Source organism: Rutilus rutilus, assembly GCF_951802725.1.
Source record: "Rutilus rutilus genome assembly, chromosome: 8".
In the NCBI taxonomy this organism is placed as follows: Eukaryota; Metazoa; Chordata; class Actinopteri; order Cypriniformes; family Leuciscidae; genus Rutilus; species Rutilus rutilus.
In genome coordinates, this window is record NC_140222.1 from 28,485,788 (window position 1) to 28,512,884 (window position 27,097).

The following is a 27,097-nucleotide window of genomic DNA, read 5'->3' on the forward strand; positions in this document are numbered from 1 at the left end:
CAGGTTACCAAGCAACAACACTTCTAAGAAATAACCAAGTTGTCACAAATATGACTTCAATCAAAACTTTAAAAGATATTCATATGAGTTTTGTTTGAGGTAGTAGAAGATAAACGAAAACTACTGTTAAAACTATTTTAAAGGCATTTTCACACCAAGGACAATACATAAATTTAAAGCTATCATAAACGTTCTATTTTATTTATTTATTACAAAAACGTCTTTTTTTCTTTTTTTTAACGATATACCTTGACAGCCAATCTGAATCCACCTTTAAAGCGCGCGAGGATTTAAAGCTGCAGCGCGCGATTATTATATACAGAGTATCGTCCGTTGGTGTGGATGCTACAGTTGTCGTTAAAACTGTCGTTCTTGGTGCGTGAACCATCTGTTAAAAAGAAGAAAAAAAAAGAAAACGTGTGAACGGGAAGAGCTCTCTCTTCACTCTAAGCATTTCTCGCAAAAGACACGCAATGGTAAGGCTTTTATTACAATGTTTTCTTTTATTTAACTCATTTGAAGGTATACAAGATCCAAAGCAAGACATTGAAAAAAATGTATAATTCTGTTATTAAAAATGGCACATTTATTGCTACATTACTGTTATATACAGGACAGTTCTCAATATCTACTTTATATATATATTTATAAAAACAAAGACGAAAAATAATAAAGACAAAAACCGGAGGCACTCTGAAGACAACAGCAGTATTGTTCATGTCCCTACTGCAACTGCAAGACACCAGGTTCTGTAAAATTCACACACTTCTTAATTCTGATGGAAATCATGGCAGCAATCTTACTTCGGCGCACGACCATTCATTCAAAATGTTCACTCGGTTGGACATTCAAGATGCTTCAGGGATAAAAAGAAAGTAATTTCAGACAGGAAAATCCATGATGACATGACAACACTCCTCCAGCATCTAAAACATTAAGCAGGGGGCAAAAACAAGTCCAGCACTCATATTTTATAGATACTTTCAAAATGAACATGCATTTGAGATGGTATCAGATGGATAATACAAAAATTACTTGAGAATAACAGTCTAGCGTTTCCGGCCCCCCATCTGATGAATCGACCAAGATCCTTCAATTTTCTGGTGTGCTTCACAGATCACAGGACACAAGCGTCTCAAAAGCAAAAAAACAAAACAAAAAAAAACAAATTCCAACCTAGTTGAGCCAAAGATGACAGGAAGAGAATCCTAAAATTGCCAAAAAGGTACACACACACACACACACAGCATAATAATGAGGATGAAAGACTACCATGTTTCTAAATTGCAGATTAAATACTACAACACAGATACTTCCAGAAAGAAACAAAACAAATCCAAAAAGATGGATGAGCCATTTTTGCATTTTGAAATAATAAAACAAATGGTCAAGTTTACAATGAAAGTAAGTTTAGGCACTGACAAGGCATCACTCTCAAAAAATGACAGTCTTGAGAATAAGAAGGCCACAATATATAAATGTTCAAGAACTTTTTATATTTATCAAGAATTAATATTATGTTTCCATTATACTTTAGGACAACCTAAGTTCAGTATCCCCCTTACGGTGAAATGTTATTACTCAGAAATCATATCCATTGTGGACATTTTGACAATTACACAGGTTATAACACCATTTTTTTTTTTTTACCTACATACATAATTCAAACCATCAGGGAAGATCATCTCACACACATGACAGAAATCGGGTTGAGACGTACACCTTGAAATGACAATATGATCAACTAAACTCACAGTAAGCCAGTCTGATGGAGACGTGAGATCGTGTACATTTGAATGTTACATTCAAACAGGTTGCATTATGTGCGTTGGCGAGACTGAAATGATGGCGAATGTTGCTTACACACTACACCATTGCCTAAGAACACTTCTAGTGACGTACAGTTCCCTGAAATCAGGAAACCATCACGAGGTCTTAAACCTCAACACGCCTTCAATCATCATTATCAAATCCCTTTATCATGAGCATAGAGCTATTGGGGGGCATCTGGGATAAAATTAAGGGTGGGTCGCCTCGCCCAAACCTTGCGTTTCTGAAAATATACGCAGGGTCTTTTGAAATCGTACGGCGCATCGGAGCGTTCACTTGCGCTATAGACTCTACACTTCAAACTAATATGTTTTTGTTATTTAGAAATCTACAATGTATAGACTAACAAAAATATATATATTTATATATATTCGTACATTTTTTTTTTCTCAAATCGAAATAACATCCATTACATATGCATGAGGTGGACTTGTGTACACTTTCAGACTTTTGGCAACGATGCGAGCGAGTGATGACTGAACGTATCCTGGTGAAAAAATAAAAGGGCTTACGAAAGGAAAGAGGTGAAAGGTCAACTTGGCAATTTTGTGCTTGGAAATGCAATGGAATCCAAGCATTGTTGTCATTGTAACAAAAGCTCATGTTCCTTTTATGAAGCAGTTTCTTCCGATTGGCTGAACTTGTCAATAGCATCGTGAGAGCTGATGATGCATGATATTTCCAAAGAGATGAAACAGTCTGGAGAGCTGCGAATGCCCATGTGCTTTTCCTCCCTTTCTGGAAGAGCCCTGGCCCACAGAGCAGAGGCCTGCTAGGAAATGCCGTCCTCAAAAGCACCACAGGTTCGCCCCACTTCTCATGGGGTTTGGTTACACAATGCATGTAAGACTGTACCTTTCAGTAGGGAATGACAAACCACATAAAAAAAAAGAAAAAAAAAAAGACTTGCTCATATACAAGCAACTCCCAAACTTTTGTTCCACACGAGTAAGCAGTTTGCGTCTTATATAAAACGTAACAATTAGGCACAAATCCATGATTAAATTGACGTTTGTCTCGTCTTTCCATCAAAACTCTCTGCAGTGGAAAAAATGTCAGTTGTGGTCAGAATGTGTCTATTCCTATGATCCATCGTTGTTGGGAAGCAGAAAAATACAAAACGACTTGAGAAAGAGTTCTTCACATTTGTGCTGGTAATCGCGGTCTGGAGTGATCACGGACAAAATCTGCTGTGTCAGTTTTGGCGGGTCGGTTCATGTGTCCAAAATGGTTTTGAAGGGTGCATCTCTTTATTTCGTGGATGATATGCTTTCCGAGTCACGATATGCACAGAGAGGATGAGAACGGTGGAAGAGATTCAAGGTCACTTCTTCCAGGAGCCCCAAGAAATTTCACTGGATCTAAGGAAAGAAAACAGCCATGTTTTGCCATGATTTATATTAATGTTATCGTTAAATAAAACGTATGAAAAACTTAAAATATTGCATTGGCAGCTGAAGTAAGTTGAAGTTGAAATACAGTAGGTCTACTAATGGCGCTTTTCCATTACCAGTACCAGCTCGACTCGACTCGACTCGCTTTTCGCTCCGTTTTCCATTGCAGATAGTACCTCCACAATAGTACCTGGACGTCATAGCGACGCCGCAGGAAACTGCCGTGACTTAATCTTTTACGCGAGACGCGCGAGACACAGGGCAAAGGAGGAAATCGAGTGTATGATGTTTTTGTTTTTGTTTTTGCTGTTTTTTATTCAGGATACTCCGTCTGGCGCGTGCAATGATGACGCAGTGAATAGTGACGATTCTCTCTGACCAATCAGCAGTCTGCCGTGTTTTCACGTCACATTTTAGTATCGCCTCAGCTCGCCTCAGCCCGCTTAGAGCCTCGCCGGAGGTGGTACGAAAAAAAGTACCTGGAAGCAGGTACAGGTACAACTTTTACACAGTGGAAAACCAAACAGAGCCGAGTCGAGCCGAGCCGAGCTGAGCTGGTACTGTGTAGTGGAAAAGCGCCATAAAAGGACTAAAACAGATATAAAAATTAAAGCTATATCGAAATATATATATTTTTTAAGTAAAAAATTGTTTACAAAAGCACAAAACAATTATGAAAACAGAAACTATAAAGACTGATTCCTATACCAATAAGTGTATAATTACAAGGACTGGACAATGAAACTGAAACACCTGGATTTAGACCACAATAATTGATTAGTATGGTGCAGGGTCTCCTTTTGAAGCCAATACAGCAACAGTTCGTCTTGGGAATGGCAGGTAGAAGTCCTTCACAGTAGCCAGAGGGATTTTGAGCCATTCTTCTTCCAGAACAGCCGCCAGGTGTGTTTGGTTGAGGAAAAAGAAAACGCTCCTCCAAAACACCCTAAAGTGGCTCAATAATATTCAGATCTGTTGACTGTACAGGTCATGGGAGAAGTTCAACTTCACTTTCATGTTCATCAAACCATTCTGTCACTAGTCTTGCTGTATATTAGTGTATTATTATGCTGATACACGGCACTTCCTTCGGGGTACAATGTTTGAACCATTGGGTGCTTTAGAATGGTTCGGTAGTTTGGTTTGGCAGTGGCACGCTGATCAAGCACAGTAGGGAATACCATGATATTGCTTCACTCTAGGCACGTAACAGTCTGGATGTTAAGCCTCTTTAAGGCTTCTCCACACCATACTGTAACTCCCACGGATGTGGGAAATACAGTGAAGGTGGACTCAGAGAACAATACATGCTTCACATTGTCCACAGTTTTGCACTGTTGGCTTGGCACCAATGAAACTGACATTTGGCATTGGCACGAGTGACCAAAGGTTTGGCTATAGCAGCCCGACCATGAATATTGACACTGTGGAGGTCCCGACGAACAGTTTTGGTGGAAACAGGAGAGTCGAGGTGTGCATTTAGTTCTGCATTGAGTTGGGTAGCTGTGGTTTTATGTTTTTTGGATACAATCAAGGTTAGTACCTGGACACCCCTTTCAGACAGCTTCCTCTTGTGTCTACAGTTACTCCTGTTGGATGTGGTTCTTCCTTCGTGGTGGTGCCGACATTAGCCTGTATAACATGGCTCTTGAATGATACACCACAAAGACTGACTGTCTTGGTCACAGATGAGCACCCACAATTGGTCCTCTTTGAAATCCGATTTTTCTCCCATTGTGTTGTGTGGATTGCAATATTTCATATTGCTCTGCTAATTCAACCTTCACACTGTTGTTACTGATGGAATGTAAAATCAGTAAAGATTGGCCACGTATATACAGTGCAATGCATAAGTGAATACACCCATGCTAAAGTTGACTAAAAAGAGGAATAAAAAATCATATTTTGGAAATTGAACTTAATGCCTTAATTAAAAAAATTAGGAAAAATCCAACCTTTAAGGACACCAATTTTCTTTGTGAATGAATAATGTATCGCAAATAAATAAATGTTCTTCCTTAAAATACATGGTGCATAAGTGAGTACACCCCTATGTTAAATTCCCATAGAGGCAGGCAGATTTTTATTTTTAAGTATTTAAAATTTAGGATACTATGCATCCTGATAAAGTTCCCTTGGCCTTTGGAATTAAAATAGCCCCACATCATCACATAGCCTTCACCACACCCAGAGATTGGCATGGTTTTATTTCAGTTAGCCTAAAAGCTAGTTTGATTTGCATTGAGAGATGATCTTATGGAAAGTACCCCATGCCAATCTCTAGGTATGGTGAAGGCTATGTGATGATGTGGGGCTATTTTAATTCCAAAGGCCAAGGGAACTTTATCAGGATGCATAGTATCCTAAAAAAAATAAAAAAAAAATACTTAAAAATAAAAATCTGCCTGCCTCTATGGGAATTTAACATAGGGGTGTACTCACTTATGCACCATGTATTTTAAGGAAGAACATTTATTTATTTACGATACATTATTCATTCACAAAGAAAATTGGTGTCCTTAAAGGTTGGATTTTTCCTAATTTTTTAAATTAAGGCATTAAGTTCAATTTCCAAAATATGATTTTTTATTCCTCTTTTTAGTCAACTTTAGCATGGGTGTATTCACTTATGCATTGCACTGTATAGGCATGAAACCTCCAACAAAATGTGTTTGACCAGTGTTTTAGTTTCATTGTCCAACCCATGTATTTTAAATGTCATATGATAAATAACAGATATTCAAATTCTATACCATTGTCTAAATAAATGAAAAAACAAAACACTAAATTGAAATAAATAGTTTTAAATAATACAAGTAAATTTTAGGCATCACATTATAATGTACAGTATGAAAAATGGATGCTGGTTTTGATATTGGCTTAAAGATGACGGCAAAGGTAATGAACATGCATAATTAAACATACAATATCGACCGATACATAAAATAAAATAAAGAAAAGAAAATGTCTAATATTGGCAGACAATCGATATAGTAGTGATACATCTTGCATGCTTTATTTTTGCCGTCTGAAAAGGTTTTGTAGCCATTGTACACTACTTATGTTCATAATTTAATGGTGGAAATATCTACTAGAGAACAGAAAGTGTTTGCATAACCTGTTACACAAAGTGAGGCCATGTATAAATGGACATTAACGTACCACATGATCACATGTGACTGACAGAGTTGCGTCCATCTCCTCCAAGGCCTTGATGTGGTCCGGACAGCTGCATTTGAGTGTCTCCAACCACCCCGGACACTTTCTCCTCTTCACGTCGCTTCAGACAAGCTGCTTTGGGGTTCAGGTTGCGTTCTGGATGAAAATTAATGTAAAAATGCAAAATGAACAGCAGTTGATTCCCTTAAGTATTCAATTTTAGAAAAGTACAGCTGTCCATGTAACAAAGCATTTCATTGATAAAATAAGTCTTCTTTTAAATGTAATACCTTTTAAAATGAATTTTCTGTTGACGTATACAAGGCCAAGCGTAATTTCATAATTTCCCCATGAATATTCAGAATCACATTATACAAGTAAATGCTGTTGTGTTTAGATACAGAAAAACCAATAATAAGGATGAAAACACGTACCACGGACTTGTTGCTCCAAGTTTAGTATCACGTTGACGGCCTGGTGCAGGATGAGCAGTTTGGTCTGGGGTTTATCGTTGGTCAGGTGCAGCTGGCACATGCGGCCCAGCTCTTTGAAGGCCTCGTTAATGTCACGCACGCGCAGTCGCTCTCGTGCGTTGTTGGCCACTCGTCGCTCCTTCTCCCTCTCGACCTTCAACTCTGGCGGTAAATCCTCATCATCTTCTTCATTGTCTAGACTGTGGAGAGACAATGACATAGCATTTACATTTCAGGTTTTTTTTTTTTTTAAAGAAAAAATTGCTTTAAATACAAAAAAACTAAAACAAATATACAATAATTTGTAATTTTTAAATTTCAACAATAAATTTCGATCTAAAGGCTTATGCATACATGACATTAGTTTAGTAGAAACATATTTTGTCTATATGCACCACTGTTCAAATGTTTGGGGTCGGTAAGATTTTTTTTTATGTATTTGAGAGAGGTTTCTTATGCTCACCAAGGCCACATATGATAAAAACTGCAGAAAAAAACTGTAATATTGTAAAATATTATTACAATTTAAAATAACTCAATTTAATTTGATGGCAAAGGGGAATTTTCAGCACAACTCCAGTCTTCAGTGTCACATGATCCTTCAGAAATCACTCTAATATGATGATTTGATGCTCAAGAAACATTTCTTATTATTATTATTATCAATGTTGAAAACAGGTGTACTGCTATTTATTTTTTTATGTGAAAACTGAAAGTTCGAAAGAAAAGTATTTGGGGTAACACTTTTTTACAGTGTCCTTGTTACATGTACTTACCATAGAAATAACAGTAAATTATGCATAATTACATGCAACTAACCCTCAACCAAATCCTAATCCTACCATAACCCTATAGTAAGTACATGTAGTTGTTTAATATTACTCAGTACTTAAATATATAATTACACTGTAACAATGACACCTTAAAATAAAGTGTCACCGTATTTGGAATAAAACCTTCTTTTTTTTTAAGATCTCAAAGAAAAAACAATTACTGACCCCAAACCTTTTGACAACTGAGTACATTTATTTACAAAATTACCTGTATTTTTTGCATGAGCTGGACCAGATAGTGAAGAAAAGCAGCATACATGCAAACTCCCAGCATGCACCTCACATCATAATTTTTATACTTAAATTTGTGTTATTTCATAGTTTTGCTGACTTTATCATTTTCACTATTTCATGATGATGATAATGTTCTTAGTTTCATATATGTGGCATATTGTAAGGACTTTTATTCTGAAACTTATATCAAGTATGCCGCTGGTTGTGGTTTACTTTCACTTTCACCGCCATTTTCTTCAGGTGTTAATAAAGTCCACGTTTAATACCTCGTGGCCTACCACAGCTGTAGAATATTGAGTCCAAACTGAATGATGCCAGTGGATGTGAACATTCAAACCAGTTATAAAGAGTTAAACAGTTCCCTCTCTCCTGTCATGCTTCTTATCGTCGTAGGATGAGCATTCACCTACCTTTATTCAACATACAGTCAGTTACAGATAAAGAATAAAAATGTCCAAACTTTTTACTGGTAGTATATAATCACTAACCCCTTTTAGATCAAGAGATGAATGTTGAATTAAAAGATTTATATAAAAAAAGAGCTTTGTCTGCTGATTTTGCAGTGCTTTGCACACTCAAAGACCTACGGTTCTAGTTCATACTCATGAATACGTCATATAGGAGAGAGTCCCACCTGTGTCAAAATCATCTTATAGTGTTTCAATGGCTTTAAAAGCCAATGGAAGCATACTGTATATTCATTTTGTACACAATATCATTCAGACATTTAATGTTTAAAAGCGATCAAGTGTGCATCCGGAGTCTTTCACAAACATGCACTCTATGGTGGGAGATAGACTTACTCGTCTCCCTGGTCTGATAAACTTGAAAGGACTTGATGGGCAAACACCTCCTTTCTGAAAACAATGTGAGAGTTTGGGAAATGGGGGAGGGGAGAACACTATAAAACATGGTACTTTCTGTGTTGGGGATGCCCAAACACTTTGAAATCAGGCCTGGCCCAATGTGAAGACAGACAGAAATTTAGACATTTGTTGTAGTAGATCATAAGACAATGCAGACTTGCTTCAAATCATCATGTGCCAGAGCGTTTTCGGTTCTGAAAACATTCAGCCATTTTTATGTATTATGGGGCGAAACTGTACCTTGGTCTGGTGCGAGACTGTTTGCTTTCCTTCTTCTCTTCTTCAGACTTATCGGCCACAGAGGAGTTCTCGTCATCCTCCTTGTCCTCGTTCTTAACGTCGGATTTGTTTGACGAATGCGTGGAGTGGGCCAAGCCTCCGGGCAAACTTGAATCTAGAGACAGAAAACCGTCAAATGCATCACGCTGAAACTAACTGGCAACTTTCGGCGTTTGCATCTGTTGTTTACATGTTGGGTTGGTTCAGAAAGAGAAATTGAAACTGCTGCTCACTGTTAAAACCCTCCGGTGCTCCTCCAGGCTGTGGGGTGCCTGAAGCATGAGCTGGCTGCAACAGGGTGCTGCTGGGAGGAAGGCAGGCATGGTCGTCATGATGGCTTCCAGCCTGCAGGCGAGTGCAACAAGGGAGAGTAATTAGCACATATCAATACCCACAGGTGCATTATTATTGTTTTGTGTTACATGATCTAAACTACGGTCCTGTTATTACTGTTTGGGACGCTAATTTGAAACTGTAGCTGAGAGTTGTTAAACTAAAGTAAAGGTATTGCGCTTTTGAAAAAGTAACAAAAAGTAGACAATTACATTAAAAGTTTTGCACACACACACACACACAAAAACCTTAATTTCTCCTGAGTAGCAGCATAAAACTTTAGTACATCATTTGAAACAAGTAGTAGCACAATGTTAGCCACTTTACATGGCCGCTCGCTCTAACGTTAATATTAACCTAGATAAATATTATTAGGCGCATATCTAAGTGTTCGTGCGGAGTGTGAAAGCTAAATTAGTACCGCGCTTACTGCATGCTTAACTTGACATGCATTTCTCACTACTGTGGGACGAATCAGCATCGTCAACTTCATCTCTGCAGCCGACACGGACTCAGAAATCGATAAATGAATAAATTGTTCATTTTCAGACAGTCTCCTTGCGTTTTTTTCCCTCCCAACACGATCATAATCATTACTTTTGCACTGGAGCAAGCTTTATGTGTGCGCTTGAGAGCTTAATTTATATCTTAAATGCTCATTATTATGGTTTAGAATTTCTCTGTAATGTAGAACATTGTTACATTTAACATTCTTTCTCAGTCCTGAAACTAAAACCATTTTCCAATGCCACTCCCCAAGTATACATTTAACTAATTAAATTAATATCAATAAACATCCCAGTAGAATGGCTTAAATGAGCGACTACTCGACAGAAAAATTCTTTAGTTGACAGCCCTAATATATATATTATAAAGTTTTTTATTGCGATTAATCACACCTTTTTTTTGCTTATCCAGCAAAGTAAACCATTTGATTTAAAAAAGGTGATTTTCACATTATTTTTAATGTAAATTTAGGTGTCTTTCCAAAAAAAGAGGACACTTTGAGACTCCAAAAGAACACCAAATAACCGAGTCCATAAAATTCATAAATGTATGCACAACAAAGCACCCATGAAAAAAAAAAAACCATTATAGGAAAGATTTCAGTGTACAGTGCTACAGTTAGACTTGTTTACATTTGAAACAAGTCCAGTTGCGATACCAAATAGTACCACATGTTTGCGAATCAATTTAACTGACTCACGCGTGCTTTACTGTACGACTCGTACGTCACCGCAATCGTCTTTACCTTGATTGCAATCCTCATCCATCAAAACTTTACTAGCGAGATGCTGGTTTGCTTTATCCAGCCAAGAAACATAGTTTGCGTATCATCCGGCCATACAGCGTTGGGATGTTTTGACGTTCCGTTCAGTCTGTATTTCACACAGCGCGATGCGTAAGGCTCACGCTCTTCAGAAACAATCACAGAATATGACACACACTAGAATGAATAATTCACTGAAAACACAACGTGAGTCTCTATTCTCTCTGCCATCTCTGATACAATCAGCCTGGTTTACTTTAGCGCTGTTTTGGACTCGATTGTTTGAATGAATGAATGAATGAATTCGCTTACTGGATCATTGGACTGAAAACGTTCCTGGAGTTTAGCGGCTTAAAATGATCTGATCGCAAACAGAGAAGCGAAATCGGGTTAAGATAGAAATGTCCGCCTAACAGGGTTACAGGTGCTTGCGCCATTGTAGACGCTCTGTGTGATAAACTCACGACCCCCAAGATCATCTAACTGCGTGACGTAAATTAATGACGCAATTTTGCATGCTTCATTAATCTATTTGCGTTAAATTATTGTAACGCGTTAAGGATTTTGAATTAATCACATGCGTTCAACATTGACAGCCCTAGTATACACACACACACACACACACACACACACTTGTTCTAAAAATGAATATTATAATATTTGACATTAATATGAATTATTAACATATATTATGTATTAAATAATATTACAGTAACACTTTATTTTAGTGTCCTTATTACATGTTATATGTACTTACTATAGTAACAGTAAATGATGCATAATTACAAGCAACAGTCCCTAAACCAAACCCTATAATGAGTACATGTTAATTAATATTACTAATTGCTTTTGTGTAATTACACTGTAACAAGGTCACCTTAAAATAAATTGTAAGCAATACTTATAATGAATACTGCATCCAAATAAACCAATTCATTAAAAAGATGATTCCACAGATGCCATTTTGTGTTATTCATTGAATCATACTACTATGTCTCCACACTAACCATGGCAGGGTGTCTGTTACTTAGGGGCAGTCCTGGGTTGGAATAGGTCTGAGAGAGACCCCCCATGGATCCACTGGATGTGGAGACGGCACCCAGTAGGCCATGCATGTCGGCGTGGGCTCCAGGAATTCCCGGGGCCTGACCCACCGCATGACTTCGGAGAACGTGAATGGCCTCCTCCAGTCGGTCTTCCATTTTGTTCTGCTGTGGAGAAATATTATTGATATTTACCTAAAAGAATACATGAAATTTTATATCATAAGGTATTTTAAAAATGGAGAAATTGATAACTAAAATTTTAAATATATAAATAATAGTATTTAATAATAATGCCCAATCAAAAAGTGACACTTGAGCCATTGAAAAGGGATCTTTTTAAACTTACCAGTGCATGTAGTCCAGCCTCATAGTTAGGAGACAGAGCAGTCTGGCCAGAAGCTCTCGACCACTGTGCTGCACCTGCTGAGAAGAACATGATACAAAGCCTTAGTGTGGAACATGTGAAATGCCACTGTGACACAAGATGGCGCTCTAGAGCTTCATATTCACATTTACACCTCGGCCTACACAAAGCCCATCAATCTAAAGGGAATGATTTACGATTATTCTGGCTTCTTCTGCATTCACATATTTGTCTTGGTATCTATCAACACAAACGGATCTACCTTTGACAGAATAAGACAGTGTATCTTACTTGCAATGCCCTGAGGGGAGCCCACAGGAGTGGAAGGAGTGGAGGAGAAGTTGTTGCTGTTGTGGTCCGAAGGGTAGATCTGTAATGAAAGGATCATTGAAAGTCTGAATAATCCTTTGACTTCACATGGCCAAATGCTCTTTCATGGTGATTAATGGAAGCTCACTCACCGAAGCAAGAGCTTTTCCGATCTCATCACCTGAGCTGCTTGCGACTGGGCCTCTATTGGCTGTGGGGGAGAATGAGAGAACTTATTAACTTCATTTATTACATCAATGTCATGTCTCCTCAGATGATCCATAATTTGCTAATCCGCTAAAAATAACCATTCAAAATCTGAATGAAAGATTGAAGGCCATTTCCTCAATTATAGTTCAAGTTCAGACTAGTCTAAGACCAAAATTGATTTCACAAGAAGAATCAACTTTAAGATCCAATCTGAACCCAATTACAAGCTCATTTCACAACCTAGAGGACATTAAATTAAAATGATGAAGGTAATTTACGCAAAATGCTGTCTGATCCATTCATGGAGGATGAGTGGCTATAGGCTGCGGAGCTCGAATGGAAACCATTGACGTCCGCTCCATGCAAAGGGTAGTTCTGTAGAGGCAAACACAGTGATTGGAGCTTCTGAAATTTAAGCCCTTCTCCAAAACCTTCAAAACGTTCAGAAGCCATACCATCCTGTCTTGTGCGTTTATTGCGGAGAAGGACCCAGGCTGATTGATGTGTGGCGAATTCCCCAGCATAGCCGTGTATCCTGACTGACCTAAGGGTCCGGAGGGGTCCCAGGAGTGTAGGCCCTCTGTGAACACAAAGGCAGATGGGAAGGATCAATACCAGTCAGCACAAGAACCTGTGCAGACAAGCTATCATAATCCACAGAAACATTTGTCTTTGTGCATGTTCCTAATTTCAAACAAATCAAACAAACAAAACTACAAGATAATTGCTTAATCATTAATAATCTGTTTGCAACATGTCTGCGTGAACATAATATGTACCAATTAATATTAGCATCACATTAGGGCTTGGGGAGATTGGGTTTTTAGATGTGGCACAGACTTCTGCATAATTGTATTTCCCTATGTACACACCTTGCATGTAAAAAGATCCTGGGTACACAGTGCCAGGTTTGGAGCCCGGGTAGGCAGCACCGTCACGGATATAGTCATCACCAGAGGTGGCAGCATAAACCTGCATTTATAAACAAGGTACATGAAGGACACGAAGAAACATGACATTCATATAGTAACAGGGTTCATATGGACGAAAAAACCAAGGCAAATCGCTTTCACATGAATGCGCAACTTGGTATGGAGCCCATGAAGCTGGCAAGCACTTTGTGGTTTTCGGTACAAATGACGTGTACGCGTGTTTCCATAGTGCCCCCTCAGATAAAGTGGCAGGGACAGAGAACAGAGCATGCTGGGAAATGCGCCACGGCCATCTCATGGCACAGTCGGCGCTTCCTCTCGCACTCCCATGAGCCAAAAAAGGAGAGGGAGGGCAGCTACAGGGAGCACAATCACTAAGAGTGAGTCCAAATCAAGCTAAGCACACTGGGTAATGACATCTCCCATAACACTGAAATGGAAAAACCAGGTACTTGTTTTGTTTTTAATAATAATAATTATATAACTAAATTATACTATTATACAATATATATCTTTCATAGGAAGCCTTAAATGGAACTGAATGATGATCGGAAACTCATCTGAATACAGGAGCCTCGAGGCATACGTGCATACAGCGTATTCACCAACAGACACGTTTTAACATGTATGATTAGTATGTTTGTCTGTATGTGCGCATACATGAGCGAGTGTTTGGGAGGGAGGGGGCGCCGGCGGGCGGGTGGGTCTAGGGCCAGTGGAGAATACAAATCCAGCAAAGCGATATTTCTCTTTTGCCTGTAATTTGATTTAACAGGGAGAAGTGGGATGGGAATGGAGAGATGCACTTCTAATTACAGAGCCATCTGCCTACTCCTGGAGCCCGTCCAACTCCACAGGCAGCTGGGCTGAAGAGGGGAGGGGTGAGAACAGTGGGGGGAGAGGTCTTGCTGAAGAAGTGGTAGGAGTGGAGCAAAATAGACTGGTCGATTATGTAGAAACCACATAAAAGAACAAATGAGGGAGGGGGAAAAAAACCTGCGAATGGCCCTCTTCTCTGAAGTTCACCAGGAAACACATCCTCACAATGATTTGTTGATGCACTCGACAAGATCAAGGCAAGCCCAGACAAGTTAAGGATCAATATCCTTTAGTGCTGAACCAAATTTGGATTTAAACTTAAAATATCTAATGCATGCTCAAAGTAGCAGGTGAGCATTGCTGCAATCATTGGGGTGTTATAATGCTGTGGCGGCACAAGAGGAAGTTATACTGAGCCATAGAGTGGGATTCAGCAGGAGCTAGAACCCTTGCTCATCAGAAGCCATTAATCTGAGCTAAGACAAGCGGGAGAGAGAGAGAGAGAGAGAGAGAGAGAGAGAGAGAGAGAGAGAGAGAGAGAGAGAGAGAGAGAGAGAGAGAGAGAGAGAGAGAGAGAGAGAGAGAGAGAGAGAGAGAGAGAGAGAGAGAGAGAGAGAGAGAGAGAGAGAGAGAGAGAGAGAGAGAGAGAGAGAGAGAGAGAAAAAAAAGTGCAACGAGACTCACAACTGGGTCACTTTGGAAGAGGGGGAGGATAAGGTCTAGCATGGGCAAATCTGTAGGATCGTGTTTGGGGAGAGGGTTTAGAGGGCAAAGTGTTGAGCTAATGTGGATTTAGACTATGAAACAACAGTTACGCATCCCATTACTCAAAAGAAGTGATTTGGAAAGGGGTATGGCTACTTGAATGTTTCCTCAAGTTAATGTTGACTTGCAATGGCCAAAGGTTCACAAATATTATGAACCTTAGTCATGGAAGAGGTCTTTTTATTTCGACGCAAATTAAAATACATACCGTCCGTTCAATCAAAAGTCTGTCCACTGGAATGTTTTTGGAAGGATGTTTTGTTGCCTAAATGATTGACATCAATATAATCTTTTAGGAGGACTCTTACATCTAACACTCACTGCCATTTTCTTGTTTGTTCACGCCATATTAAATATGCTTCTGCTCCGAATAAGATCTATAGCAGGGGTGTCCAATCCTACTACTGGAGGGCAACCTCTTTCAGGCATGTGTTAACTCTATTGTAGAGCTAAACTCTGTAGGAAGGTGCTCCTCCAGTGACACCCCTTGTCTATAGGCTTTGGGACTAATGTCAAACCATTTCAGGTGCCACACCGTTTTAGATGCCACAAATACTGAAGTCAACACTAAAAGTTCCTGTAATGGACACTATATAATTCTTACGTACTTAAGCTCTTATGGTAAGCTTATCAGCCATTGCTAAAGAGCAGAACTTTGCTGACTTAACATCTGTGTATTTCCTGATAATTAAAAACATGATATCTTGAAATTGAGATCTTAATGAAAAACTTTCTAATGGGAAACATTGGTGAGATAGAATATTTCAGAAAGGTCACTCACTGAAGATGGCAGTCCTGGCGGCTTCCTGATCTTTTTTGGTTGGGGATCTGTGAAAAGATTAAAACAGACATGGTACTCTTTTTCTTTCAATATTGACTGATCCAACACAAGTCTAGAAAGTGATGTATGTTCTTTACCCATGGCTCCATCAGAGGGGCGTCTTCGGGGGTTGTTGGGGTATGAAGGGTAGAATTGTGAGCCTGACTTCAGACCGGATGGGGACATGGCATCTGCAGAAGGCATGGCGATGTCTGAGGGCAAGAACCCCGGCTATAGGGAACAACAGATTGGTGGGTTTGGATCAAAAGAGAGAGGATGATATCAAGGAGGTGAAGCACTTTCAAGAGTTGAGTCTTTGACTTGATTCAACTTACCTGGCCCCCAAAGGAAGAGTATGGACCCCTTTCATTCTTACCTACGAGTAAAAAAATTGTGGGTGTTGTTAAATACATATGTCCAAAAGTCACAATGATTGGAGGAATCACAAGTCAATTAAGAGTGAATTGACTTCTGAGAGTGAATCCTTTTGCTGAGGCCAAAAATTAGCTCATTTACCTTGGGCAACCTCGAGGCAACCCATGGGGCAGTTTCTACAACAGCAGCTTTGAGATCAACCAACCAAACATTGGTAAAACTCACCACTGATCCCTGTGCCAAGGAATGGGGAAGATAGTCCATCATGTTCATTGTAGTGCGAACCCTCTCCATAGCTCTGGAAAAGCAAAGACAGAAGCAGGTCAAAACTATAAAACATGCCCCAACAACACCTTTAGACGGCCAACAAGGCATTGGGTTTGCCCGTACCTGGTTAAAAGATGGACTGTTTTGATCTCCGGCAGCCCAAGTACTACTGCGCTCTTCCATACCTACAAAGCAATTGATCACAAGCTGTCAGACCAATTCTCCAATTCTGGCATGCACTAAACCTTCCCATCAAGATCCTTCTTAATTCTCCGTTCATGCAATAAGGCCATTGGACATTTGGCGGCTGGTTCTCGGTGCTTGTCAGACAGTCTCTGGATCTCATCCAAAACCATCACACCACACTAATATCCATGTCATTCAGCAAGCCTCAACATCACTGACCAATAAAGGGAGCATTCATTCAGTCACTGGATCTCATTAAGACAAGTTGGGGGGAGGAATATCACGGCAAGCAGAACAAAAACAGGCTGATCAAAGAATTGCGAAATTAGCATCATTGTACAATTGGGAGTGGAGACCCATAGGGACAACACAGGTCTCAGAACAAGGCATACAGGATATGTAGTGTGTGTACAAGTTTCTCCTCATTGCCATCAATATGCTTTATATGTAGAAATATGGATATTCAAAAACATTGCGGAAACGTTTTAAAGTGTACTGGAGCAGAAATTCCTCATAAAGCATTCCCCTCTGCCTCCTGTCTTATGCCTTAATGCAAAGCTCTCCAAAGACACATGGCTTAATTGCATGCTGATTTGCATAATTGTGCATATTAATGCAGTTGGTTTATGAATATTCATATTCTCCTTTTGATTTTTTTTTAGGTCTAATTAAAAATGTGTGAGAGAAGAGGGGGTCTCAGCCAGAGCGGCCACTGAAGGCTGAGCATGAGTGATGAAGCTAACAAAGCAGAGCAAATAGCGACATCCACGCTGACAGCCGTGATCTATGGAGCCCACGCAGGCAGCATGGGAAATGAAGTGGGCACTGACTGAGTGAGTGAAAGAATCTCCCTGGCAGACTTATGTGGGGAAAAAATGAAGTGGCAGAGATACAGATTCAGATGCAGAAGGACCATATAAGAGGTTTAACGTGGCGAATGGCTTTGGATGGCATTTGTCAGTAGGACTGACAATTTGAACGACTATATTAGCAAACTAAACCGGTGCTTTTTCTGTCAGATTTGGTTTTGCATATACAACATGGCTTTGTGTGGGGATACAATGCAATTTATCTTTTGAGTTATTGGCCACTTATTTGCTGCAAGCATCAAAATGCAATTCTACAAAGACAAATCTGACATTCAGTCAAGCAAGAACTGATTCCATTTCCTGCGTTGAGGAAAGATCATTTCCTTTATACACTCCTTCAAATGCATCAGCTCTACAGCGTGCCATTATTCATATTCAGATCGCAGCAGATATAAAATGTGAAGTCATAAAGACTTGAGGTGTGTGTGTGTGTGTGTAAATGTGCTTGCATGTTAGGGGTGTAACCGGGGGGAAATGGGCTCTGTCCTGTCCTAACGCTGTCCTCAGTGGGTGACGTGTTGGGCAGCTGTGGAGGTGAGCGAGAGGACGCCTGGTGAAGTCCTCCCATGCAAGAACTCCCGCAAACAGCAAGGCTATGCCCAAGGAGGGGGGAGGAGATGGCCTAATGCAATTAGCACCCTTCCGAGCACTTTTGTCTCGAGGAACAGATGCACTTCTGAAGGCCACTACTTCCTCTAAACATGTCCTTACTTTGTGGATTTTCAGATTGAATCATAGTGGACAGTCAGAAGTTTAATTACTGGCCAATTTGTAAGTCACGGTTTAAAGCTGAAAAGTTATCCAGTCCATGCAAGGAAAAAGGTTTAATTCAAGATCACAGCTTGTTACAACACTTTTTTGGGATTTTTAAGTAATGTTTTGGGTTGAATAAAAGTCAAGCTCTATCAACAGAATTTGTCACGTTACCACAGACAATAAAATATGACTTGTCCCATAGTTCTTTATAAGCCAAAAAAAAAAAAAGGACAGGGCAACACAATAAATGTTAAAATACACAGTTTTGAAGACATACGTTTTAGTTTGATAAATTGCAAATAATAACCTTGCCTGTGCAAAAATATATACAAAACTTGCAATTCATGTCATGACCATGGAACTTTTGGACAATTTGTGCAAAAGAAAACCTTTTTACAAAAAGAAGACTCCAAACACACAAATTACATTGGTGATGAATAACTAAAAGTTTATCTGGCTGGAACAGTGGTCTCAACACAAAACTGACAACTTTACAGTTCAAATAATACACTTTAAGGACAAACGTAACTGATTTAAAAACCATTAAAATGCTTCTCAATAAAAAGCTGAGGATAGAGTCATATTTATTTTCTGTGGTAAACGAGAACATGCCAACAAATTATGCCAACAGAACTTAAGATTTACCGAACTCTTCCTTAAAGAGTTCAACTGAATACTTCTGTAGAACTGTCCTTTGGACCTTTTTTCTCAATAGTGAATCTGAGAACATGTCATATCCTGTTATACAGAGTTTACAGGGTGAGTTTTATGTTGACTGATGTGGAGACCTTCTAGAAGCATCTCCCAAGTGACAGATTTAAGAGTCGGGGTCACCTCGGTGTCAGGTAGCTCTCGCAATAAAAATCTCAAACTGAGACATTAGCTTGGCCCTGCTATGTAATTGGCACTTTAGGCCACCACAGACCGAGAGTGAAGCTGGTGATCTTTCACGGTGTTTCTTTTGCTGTTTTCATGCGGCCTCCTGCGGGGTGGTGGGAGGTATGAGAGAGCTTTGTTGCAGAGTAGGTCCATTTCCTGTCAGTTGGCAGGGGGAGAAAGTGTTTTCTTGTGTGGGGGGAGGAGTGTTTTACGCGGTGGGGTGGGGGAATCGTTTGGAGACCGTAAGGCCTTTATTTAAGTCTTTGTTCTCAGATTGTTCTTATTCAAGGCTAATGTTTGGAGTGTCGATTGGGAGACAGACAGACAGGCTGGAAAGACTTGAAGAGAAACGCATGGGACGTTCATGCCTTTGACAGCTTGTGAAACAATCTTAACTGGAGCAAAACCAGCCAACAATGGGAGCAAAAATAACATGTAAGAGTGGGGTGTGCAACTGGTTATAAAGAAAAAGACGACAAACATAGAAACAAAGCAAAATACAAACTTTTTAACTGACAATGAGATTTGGGCTGTTAAAATGTTCAGGACTCAACCATTTTTACAAACAGCAATGCAACTAATCAGTCCCTCCTCTTGACCTAACAAAGTTTTTATGATGTTCAAGTTTGTGCAATAGTGCTTCAACAGAACAACCAGTTCAAAGGGATGCAAAAATGCCCCAAGCTTTGACTCTGGATATACTACAGTGTATTCATAAAAGAGGGGATTTAGGAAAACAAGAAGAAGCATGTTCTCTTGCTCTGTTGAGAGAAGTGAGCACTTAGCAACTAGCCCAAACACCTCAACTGCTATAAAAACACCACTTTAAACTCATGAAATGCACAAATATGGCAAAAGTAATATGTGACATTTCTCTCTAAACAAGCAAAAAAAGGCATGCGTTTAGTAGTGAATATTTACCTGAACCACTAAATTGACTGCTAGCAAGTGTGGTTGGTCTGTTCTTCCCATTAGCCACAGGTGGCGCAAACATCTACAACAGATAAATAAGAAACAGAGATTGAGTTTAAGCATAGTAGCATATCACAGCAAACTCACGCAATGTGACGTCAAGTTTAGCTAGTTCAAACGTTTAATGCTTAAGGTCACATCACCTTTGGCAGATATAACCCACTAAAATGGATCAATCTAAAAAAAAAACACCTCTCATAAAGTAGTACAGCTCTTAAAGATACATCCTTGTCTTAAACTACAAAGAATTTGTAGGTTTGAAGGTTTCACAGAAAGGGGTGAAGAATTGTTGACTTGGATAGATGATGTCTCTTTGTTTTTGAAGTGCAAAGATAAACCTATAAGCAGCAACAGTGCCAGCCTTGCATGGTGCATGTGAGGGACATTCTGGTGTGGTAGACATATTTCATGATGTGAAACATCTTTTACACCACAAGAAAGAAGATTCTGAATGTATAATCCGCAAATCCTTCAGTTTTTGCAAAGGTTCAAGGCTGGAAAATTAATGCGATATGAGGGAGTGACTAAACCATCAACAATTTGTAATTAGATGTGAGATCATAATGCATTTGGTCTGGCACGTCTGATTATCAATGTATTGTCTTAATTGATTCACTGCTTCAGTAGATGGCAATTTTCCAATGCAATAAATTAAGCATGGTCGAGCCATCCAATGAATCAAGCGATTAACATTTTAATATTTTCACAATTTTTTAATGCTATTTAGGATGGCATGACCGCCAGGAATAATCAATTTTTAACAACAGGTGAATGGAGAATAATAAATGAAAGGATAAGGAGAAAAAAAATGGTGAGATGTTAAAATTAGAGAGGACTGAGTGATGGTTATTATGCCGAAGACGTTTCAAATGGCAAGCCACACTTCCCAGGAGCCAGTCGGAGGATTGCACATGATTTAATGATCCATTATCATGTTTATAGCCACCAACAACACTTCCATACATTCAGCGTTGCAACGTGAGATGCGATCAGTCCGAAGAGGAATGAAGAAAAACTGATAACCCCTGACTACAAGGTCAGATTTTGTAGAAGAAAATAAGGATAGATGCAAATCTATAAAGCAGTTTTTGTCCAGATCAATGACAGACTCCAGTTTCTTCCTTACCGCACTGAAATCCAACAGGTCACTGAGTTCCTTATCTGTTCCCACTGTAGCCATTCTCTGGTGCGCCTCGTTCATACCACTCGGTCTTTAAAGCACCCTGCAGGAGAAAAGCAGAGTAAGAGACAGCTGTGGCGAGCCGTCTAAAGACCAGATGAATGAGAAAGGCAGTGAAGAAGTGCAAGTCAAGTGTCGTCGTATGGAATAGTAGATAGAAGTGGAAGTGTATGGTACTTATAATACACATATCTCGTAAGAGTATATTACCAGCGTTTGCATGTCCCACATTTCTTGTCATGGATTGAAAAATTGACTACATTTAATTAACTAACTAAGCATTGCTTGAGGAGGTTTCACGAAACACCAGTGCCAAGTTATTATATTTGTCTAAAAATTCAATCTTAAATCTAAAACGATATGGCTAGAAAAGCATTACAAGAAAAAGTAAAACCATTTTTTGTCAGTCCTTCCATATGGGTCCTCAACCAGTTTTGTAATATCAATCACTCTTATTAATATTGTTGTGTTATGCAACATCAGGACAGCAAATGAAATCAGCAATAAATCAGTTTCCATGAAACAATGATATCTATCAGCACATGGAACATGCAAATCAGTGTTCTTAACTTATTGTACATCACTATCCTGTGTATGATTTATAGTTATCTGGCCAGTAGTTTTGCATAAAAGGAGACCATCAAACAACATTTAAACGACCTCCAACTGGAGTAAAATGTTTTAAAAGTTGCGCATTTGATCACATACAATGATAGTCAAATATTGCTAGAAGAGAAACTTTTCTCAGTGGCATCTTAAAGGGTTAGTTGAAAATTACCCCATTATTTACTCACCCTCAAGCCATCCTAGGTGTATATGACTTTCTTCTTTCTACTTTCTTCCAGGCCGTATGCTGGAAGCTAGTTATTTTGGTTGATAAAGTAATCAATATGGATATTTTTCTTACTCAAACGCATAGCTTCACTTCAGAAGGCCTTTATTAACCCCCTGGAGCCGTATGGATTACTTTTATCATGGATGGATGTGCTTTTTTGGGCTACAAAATATCCTCCATTCACTGTCATTATAAAGCTTGGAAGAGATCGTCTGGAAGAAAAAAAATCATATACACATAGGAAGGCTTGAGGGTGAAAAAATAATGGGTAATTAAAATTTTGGGGTGAACTATCCCTTTAAGGAGTCCTGTACGCTATTACATGCCAACAGGTGGTGTGCTTTAGCAGTTCTTATTAGCCTTTCCCATCAGCAGTCTGATTATAACACTATTGCAAGCCAATGGCTAAAATAAAAGTGTTTTTACACCTTGCAAATACATTTTATTCACACTGCTTTCTTGACTCCCAAACAAAAGCAGCTGAATAAAAACATGTAGCCCCTCAGTAAAAAAGACAATAAAGATATCCAAGGATGCAAAACAAAACAAAGACAAATCACACGCAAAAATATATTTCACTCAGTATGCTGGCACTGTTCCATGTAAAATCTGACAAATGTCTCAGAAACTAGCCATGGAGCCGTTTTAACTGCTATGATCAGCCCTGCTGGTTGACGTACGAGGTGAAGGCCATAGTATTAGGATTGGAAATCGAAAACTGGTTCTTTTTAGGCCTAGGCTGTATGAAAAATGGAAACGCATGATTTATGACGTACAGGTCCTATAACAGTTCTCAAGCGTGTAGATCACCATATTCTGACAGTTTTTTTTCCAATTCCTATTATTATTGAATCTACAGCTTGAAATACGCGATCAGACTAGTCCGATTCTTGAACCAACGACTCTACGAGCCGATTCTTTTAAGTGATGCAAAATACAGGTCAACCAGCATGATTCCCTTTTCGAACGAACGATTCTTATGAACCGGTTCTGTGTCGTGCATCAACAATGCTTATGAATCAGTCGGTGCTGTTGATGAATTAATCTAACTCACTTATAAGTTTTTACTTTCGTTATATCTGATTCGAAATGAACCTGACTTAAATAAGCATAGGCCTAATTACTGACTGGTTGTTCATATGACAACGTGTATAAGTCAGGCCTACACATCATAGACCTAAATTAATGAAATATGTTACCTTTTGTTTGTTTACTATTTGCATTTAGAATTAAGCCCGATTTTAAAGAATTGCATTAATGGTGTCTCTAAAAGTCTGTAAAAGTGTGAACACACCTTTGAGCCTATATCTATTCCGGTTCTGTTTAAATCTGAAATGTTCACACAATTTGCCAATAGACTGTTGTAAATGCAATAGGTGTAGCATTTTTCCTCAAAATATTATTTCGCCAAAAGCTATAAATTCGTCAAGGAATCGTTATGAGGAAACTGAAGCAGAATCGTTAAATTCCTTACGATTCCCAGCCCTAACGGTAAAGGTTCCTATCTTGACTCTCTCTGAGTCTCACACACACACACTCACACACCTACGGTAAAAAAAAGGAAGAAAAGGTGACAGCGAAAATCAAGAAAAACACGCGTTTGGAAGGTATTTCGTGGCTTTAAAATAAAATTGTAGCCTATCTTTAGTCTGCTATCATCACTGCAGCTTATTGGCGGTTAGTCTAGTTGTAACAGAGCGCAACAGTGTTGCCACCAAGCACCATAGTGTACCCTAACTAAATCCACGTTATGAATAAAAATACCGAAAATATACCACGATAAGGTCTAGCCTATTTAAAAAACAACTCTGAATTACTGAAAGTGGAACTAGTGTTTAGTCACGTCCCTTTCTTTGTGTAAGTAGGGCTAAGCTTACCCAGACATGAACAATGTCAATATTTATTCTCAGTTGTAAACTTATTGTATTCCGATAGCAAACCATTTCAAAAACCGATAGGCCACATCGATCGCACGCACGTAATTTTGATAAGCACGGCATTATTATCAATATTAACCAGGCGTCCGGCCGATAATTCTCAATTATTCATGGTGTTGTGAGATAAACGTACGAGCTTGGCTGGGGATAAAGCTAAAGTTAATAAAAGTACCGCGACAAAATGTCAACTTTTCCTCAAGAGACTCGCGATTTGATGAAGGCGAGTGGGGGTGGGGGCACGAGGAATTTCCTGCCAAAAATATTCAACGAAGTAACCGAATTAACCAAAGGCTTTGTGAAAAGCAAACCTGAATGCAACGCACTACAACTAGGTGCTCAAGTTTAGTAGGAAGTGATATATTTTAACAAGTGTAACAAATGTAGCATATGTAACTTTCAGCCATTAGAAATTTGTCAATTAAATTTTCACTGACAGCTCTCGCTCTTAACTAGTCAGTTCAACTCATACGCGCCCCACAAAACTAATCCTTACTTTGATAAAAGGACAAAGGAGTCATTTCTGTTAGGATAGAACTGGGTTAAAGACCACCAGCACAAAACTGGGCAGGACTTCCCACCACCACCACAGCCACTAAGCAAGCAAAAAAAAAAAAAAAAAAAAAACTCTGCATCCCCCCACTTCCATAAGCAGACATCCCAAAAACTTGCTAAATTGAACTTCAATAGGCTACGCAATTATGTGCCTTCTCTGATGTAAATGAGAGACTAAAATTATTCAACTTAGTATCCCAGTAAAACCCGACAAAATAACCAAAAAGCATTACCTCTGTTTATCAGTTGTATTACATCCAGTTGTAAAAAAGAAGGGTTGAATCTCGCAGGGAAAAAAACATAAAACTTGAAAGAATTTGAAGCACGGCGCATTAAAGGCTGATAGGCGCAACAATGTGTGTTATTTCTCCTTTGACATCCTCCTACAAAACACAAACGTCACAAATACAATGTTGCAGGTCTGTATCCAAACAATCCCGCGCCACGACTTCCTTTATGTTGTTACAATTGAGGTGAATTCATTCTTCTAGTAGACATCTTGACCACCTCCATCCACATTGTGAGCAGCAACAATGTATTCCTCCGCATGGAAAGAGGGGCCTCAAACGCTCGGGTGTCCAGTTTCATGTGCCCAGGGGAGTCAAGAGTTTTTTCGACAAGGTCTACGGATTAAAATGCACGGATGAGTCAGGACGCGCACAATGGTTGTTAAACATTTGTCAGTCAAGGTTTAATAGGTATGCTTTAAGGAAAAATGAATTGATAAAAGGAACTATAATTTCCGGCGGAGGTTGATGGTAGAAAAGTAAGCGGCATTTATACAAGAGCAGCAAGAGATGGAGAGATAAACCCGCATGCTAGTTGCCAATAGAAAGGCGACAGGAAATGATAGGCAGATGGAATGTCCAATAGTTACACGTTTATTCACTCCAGACCCGCCTATTTCATGACGAACGCTGTGTGTTCAGTGAGGCTGACTGAAGGGGCTAAGCACAGCCTGCGTGACATCATTTTATTAGTCTGGTTAACGTAGACGCCCGCGCGTTGTATCGCTACTTTGGCTTAAAAAATTCGTTAAAGCGTATTCATAATCCGGCGCAGAAACTTTATGAATATTACTTTTTAAAAATGTGTTTACCTTGCACATTTTTGTCAGAATAAACGCTAATGGTTCAACGTTCAAAAATGCTTATTTGTAGGACTGTTTAAGAGTTTAATATTCTTTAGTTTGTATGAAAAATAAATAAATTCTTAGTAACAACTTGGTAGTTTGTAACAAAATCTGTACTTAATTTGATTACATCATTGCCTGGTTTCACAAAGCTTAAGCCAAGCATTTTTGAGCTGTCTTAACTGAAAGCAACTTGCACTGACATATGTTAATGTTTTTTTCAAAGGCACGTTTATAAAAGCTTCCTAATTTACGGCCTACTCCTGACTCAATCTAAGCTGTCTGTGAAACAGACCTTGTTTCTTAAGGAACAATATGTAAGATTTGTGGATTACAATTTTTAAAAACCACTAAAACAATGTTATACATTTTGTTGACTTGTGTGCCACTAATGTTTAAATCCAGAGAAATCAGCCATTTTAACCAGTGTAACGGCGTCAGTGTGATGACCACGTTACCCTCGATTTCAAGGTTTACTTCCGTAGAAACCATGGAAACACCAAAGACGCTTTAATATTGTTTATTTAACAGGTGAGCAACTGTTTAGATAGGTTTGTCACGTAAGTCCCTCGTTTTACCACAATTTTTGTACCATGCCTCAAAGACAACAGTATTTTGTCAAGTGGCTAACATAAGCTGTATTTAACAGTAGCCTAATACAGCATTTTCTCCACCATACAATATATTTTAAATTTAACTGCATGCCATTTAGCAACACAAGTCATCCATCTTTTATTAATATGATGCTCTAATATCGATCTAGCTTTCAATGTGCAACAAGTTTCTCATAACGGCCACAGAGCGAATGCACAGAGTAAAGTTAACATAACTTTCAACACACTCAAACATATTTTTAGTTAATGAAACTTTAATACATTAGCTCACAGATGAACATGATTTCTGTCTGAGTCCCGTCGGATTGCTTTCCATCGGCTGTGGAGGTGAAGACGACAACTTCCAAGATCCCACGCTCATTCGTCATCAAACTACGCGTTTGTTATTGTTTTGAATAAGCGACATCTAGCAGCGAAACTTACATACTGTGCCTTTAAGGCAAGCATTATATGACGTCTACCTTTATTGATCCAATAAGAAGCCTTCAAACAGAAGCTTTGCATTTCAGTAAACGGCTGATATTTAAATGTTTTTATTTTTTGCCTAACTTAACTGTCAACAGTAATAAATGACATTTGTCCAACAAAATATTATATTAAAATTCTT

General features: G+C 39.0%; 1 protein-coding gene across 8 annotated transcripts; it reads right to left on the bottom strand.

Annotated features, from left to right (window-relative positions):
* Positions 1 to 477: 477 nt before the first annotated feature.
* On the bottom strand, positions 478 to 25,495 carry tcf3b (transcription factor 3b). Of its 8 annotated transcripts, none has more exons than XM_084417955.1 (21): positions 24,978 to 25,495; positions 21,367 to 21,463; positions 20,190 to 20,262; positions 16,702 to 16,763; positions 16,537 to 16,609; positions 16,272 to 16,312; positions 16,035 to 16,167; positions 15,898 to 15,944; positions 13,473 to 13,572; positions 13,056 to 13,180; positions 12,879 to 12,975; positions 12,543 to 12,601; positions 12,373 to 12,451; positions 12,064 to 12,140; positions 11,679 to 11,882; positions 9,302 to 9,413; positions 9,030 to 9,183; positions 8,727 to 8,780; positions 6,818 to 7,056; positions 6,387 to 6,539; positions 478 to 3,191 (listed from the first exon to the last, which is right to left on the bottom strand). In XM_084417955.1, exons 2-20 carry the CDS (start codon positions 21,439 to 21,441, stop codon positions 6,394 to 6,396), a joined length of 1,950 nt encoding a protein of 649 aa, XP_084274081.1. In that variant the 5' UTR covers positions 21,442 to 21,463; positions 24,978 to 25,495; the 3' UTR covers positions 478 to 3,191; positions 6,387 to 6,393. The 8 variants fall into 8 exon arrangements, with proteins under 8 accessions (XP_084274081.1, XP_084274084.1, XP_084274083.1 ...); XM_084417958.1 differs by having other exon boundaries at positions 11,679 to 11,879; positions 12,064 to 12,137; positions 24,978 to 25,494; XM_084417957.1 differs by having other exon boundaries at positions 12,064 to 12,137; positions 24,978 to 25,494.
* Positions 25,496 to 27,097: the final 1,602 nt, after the last annotated feature.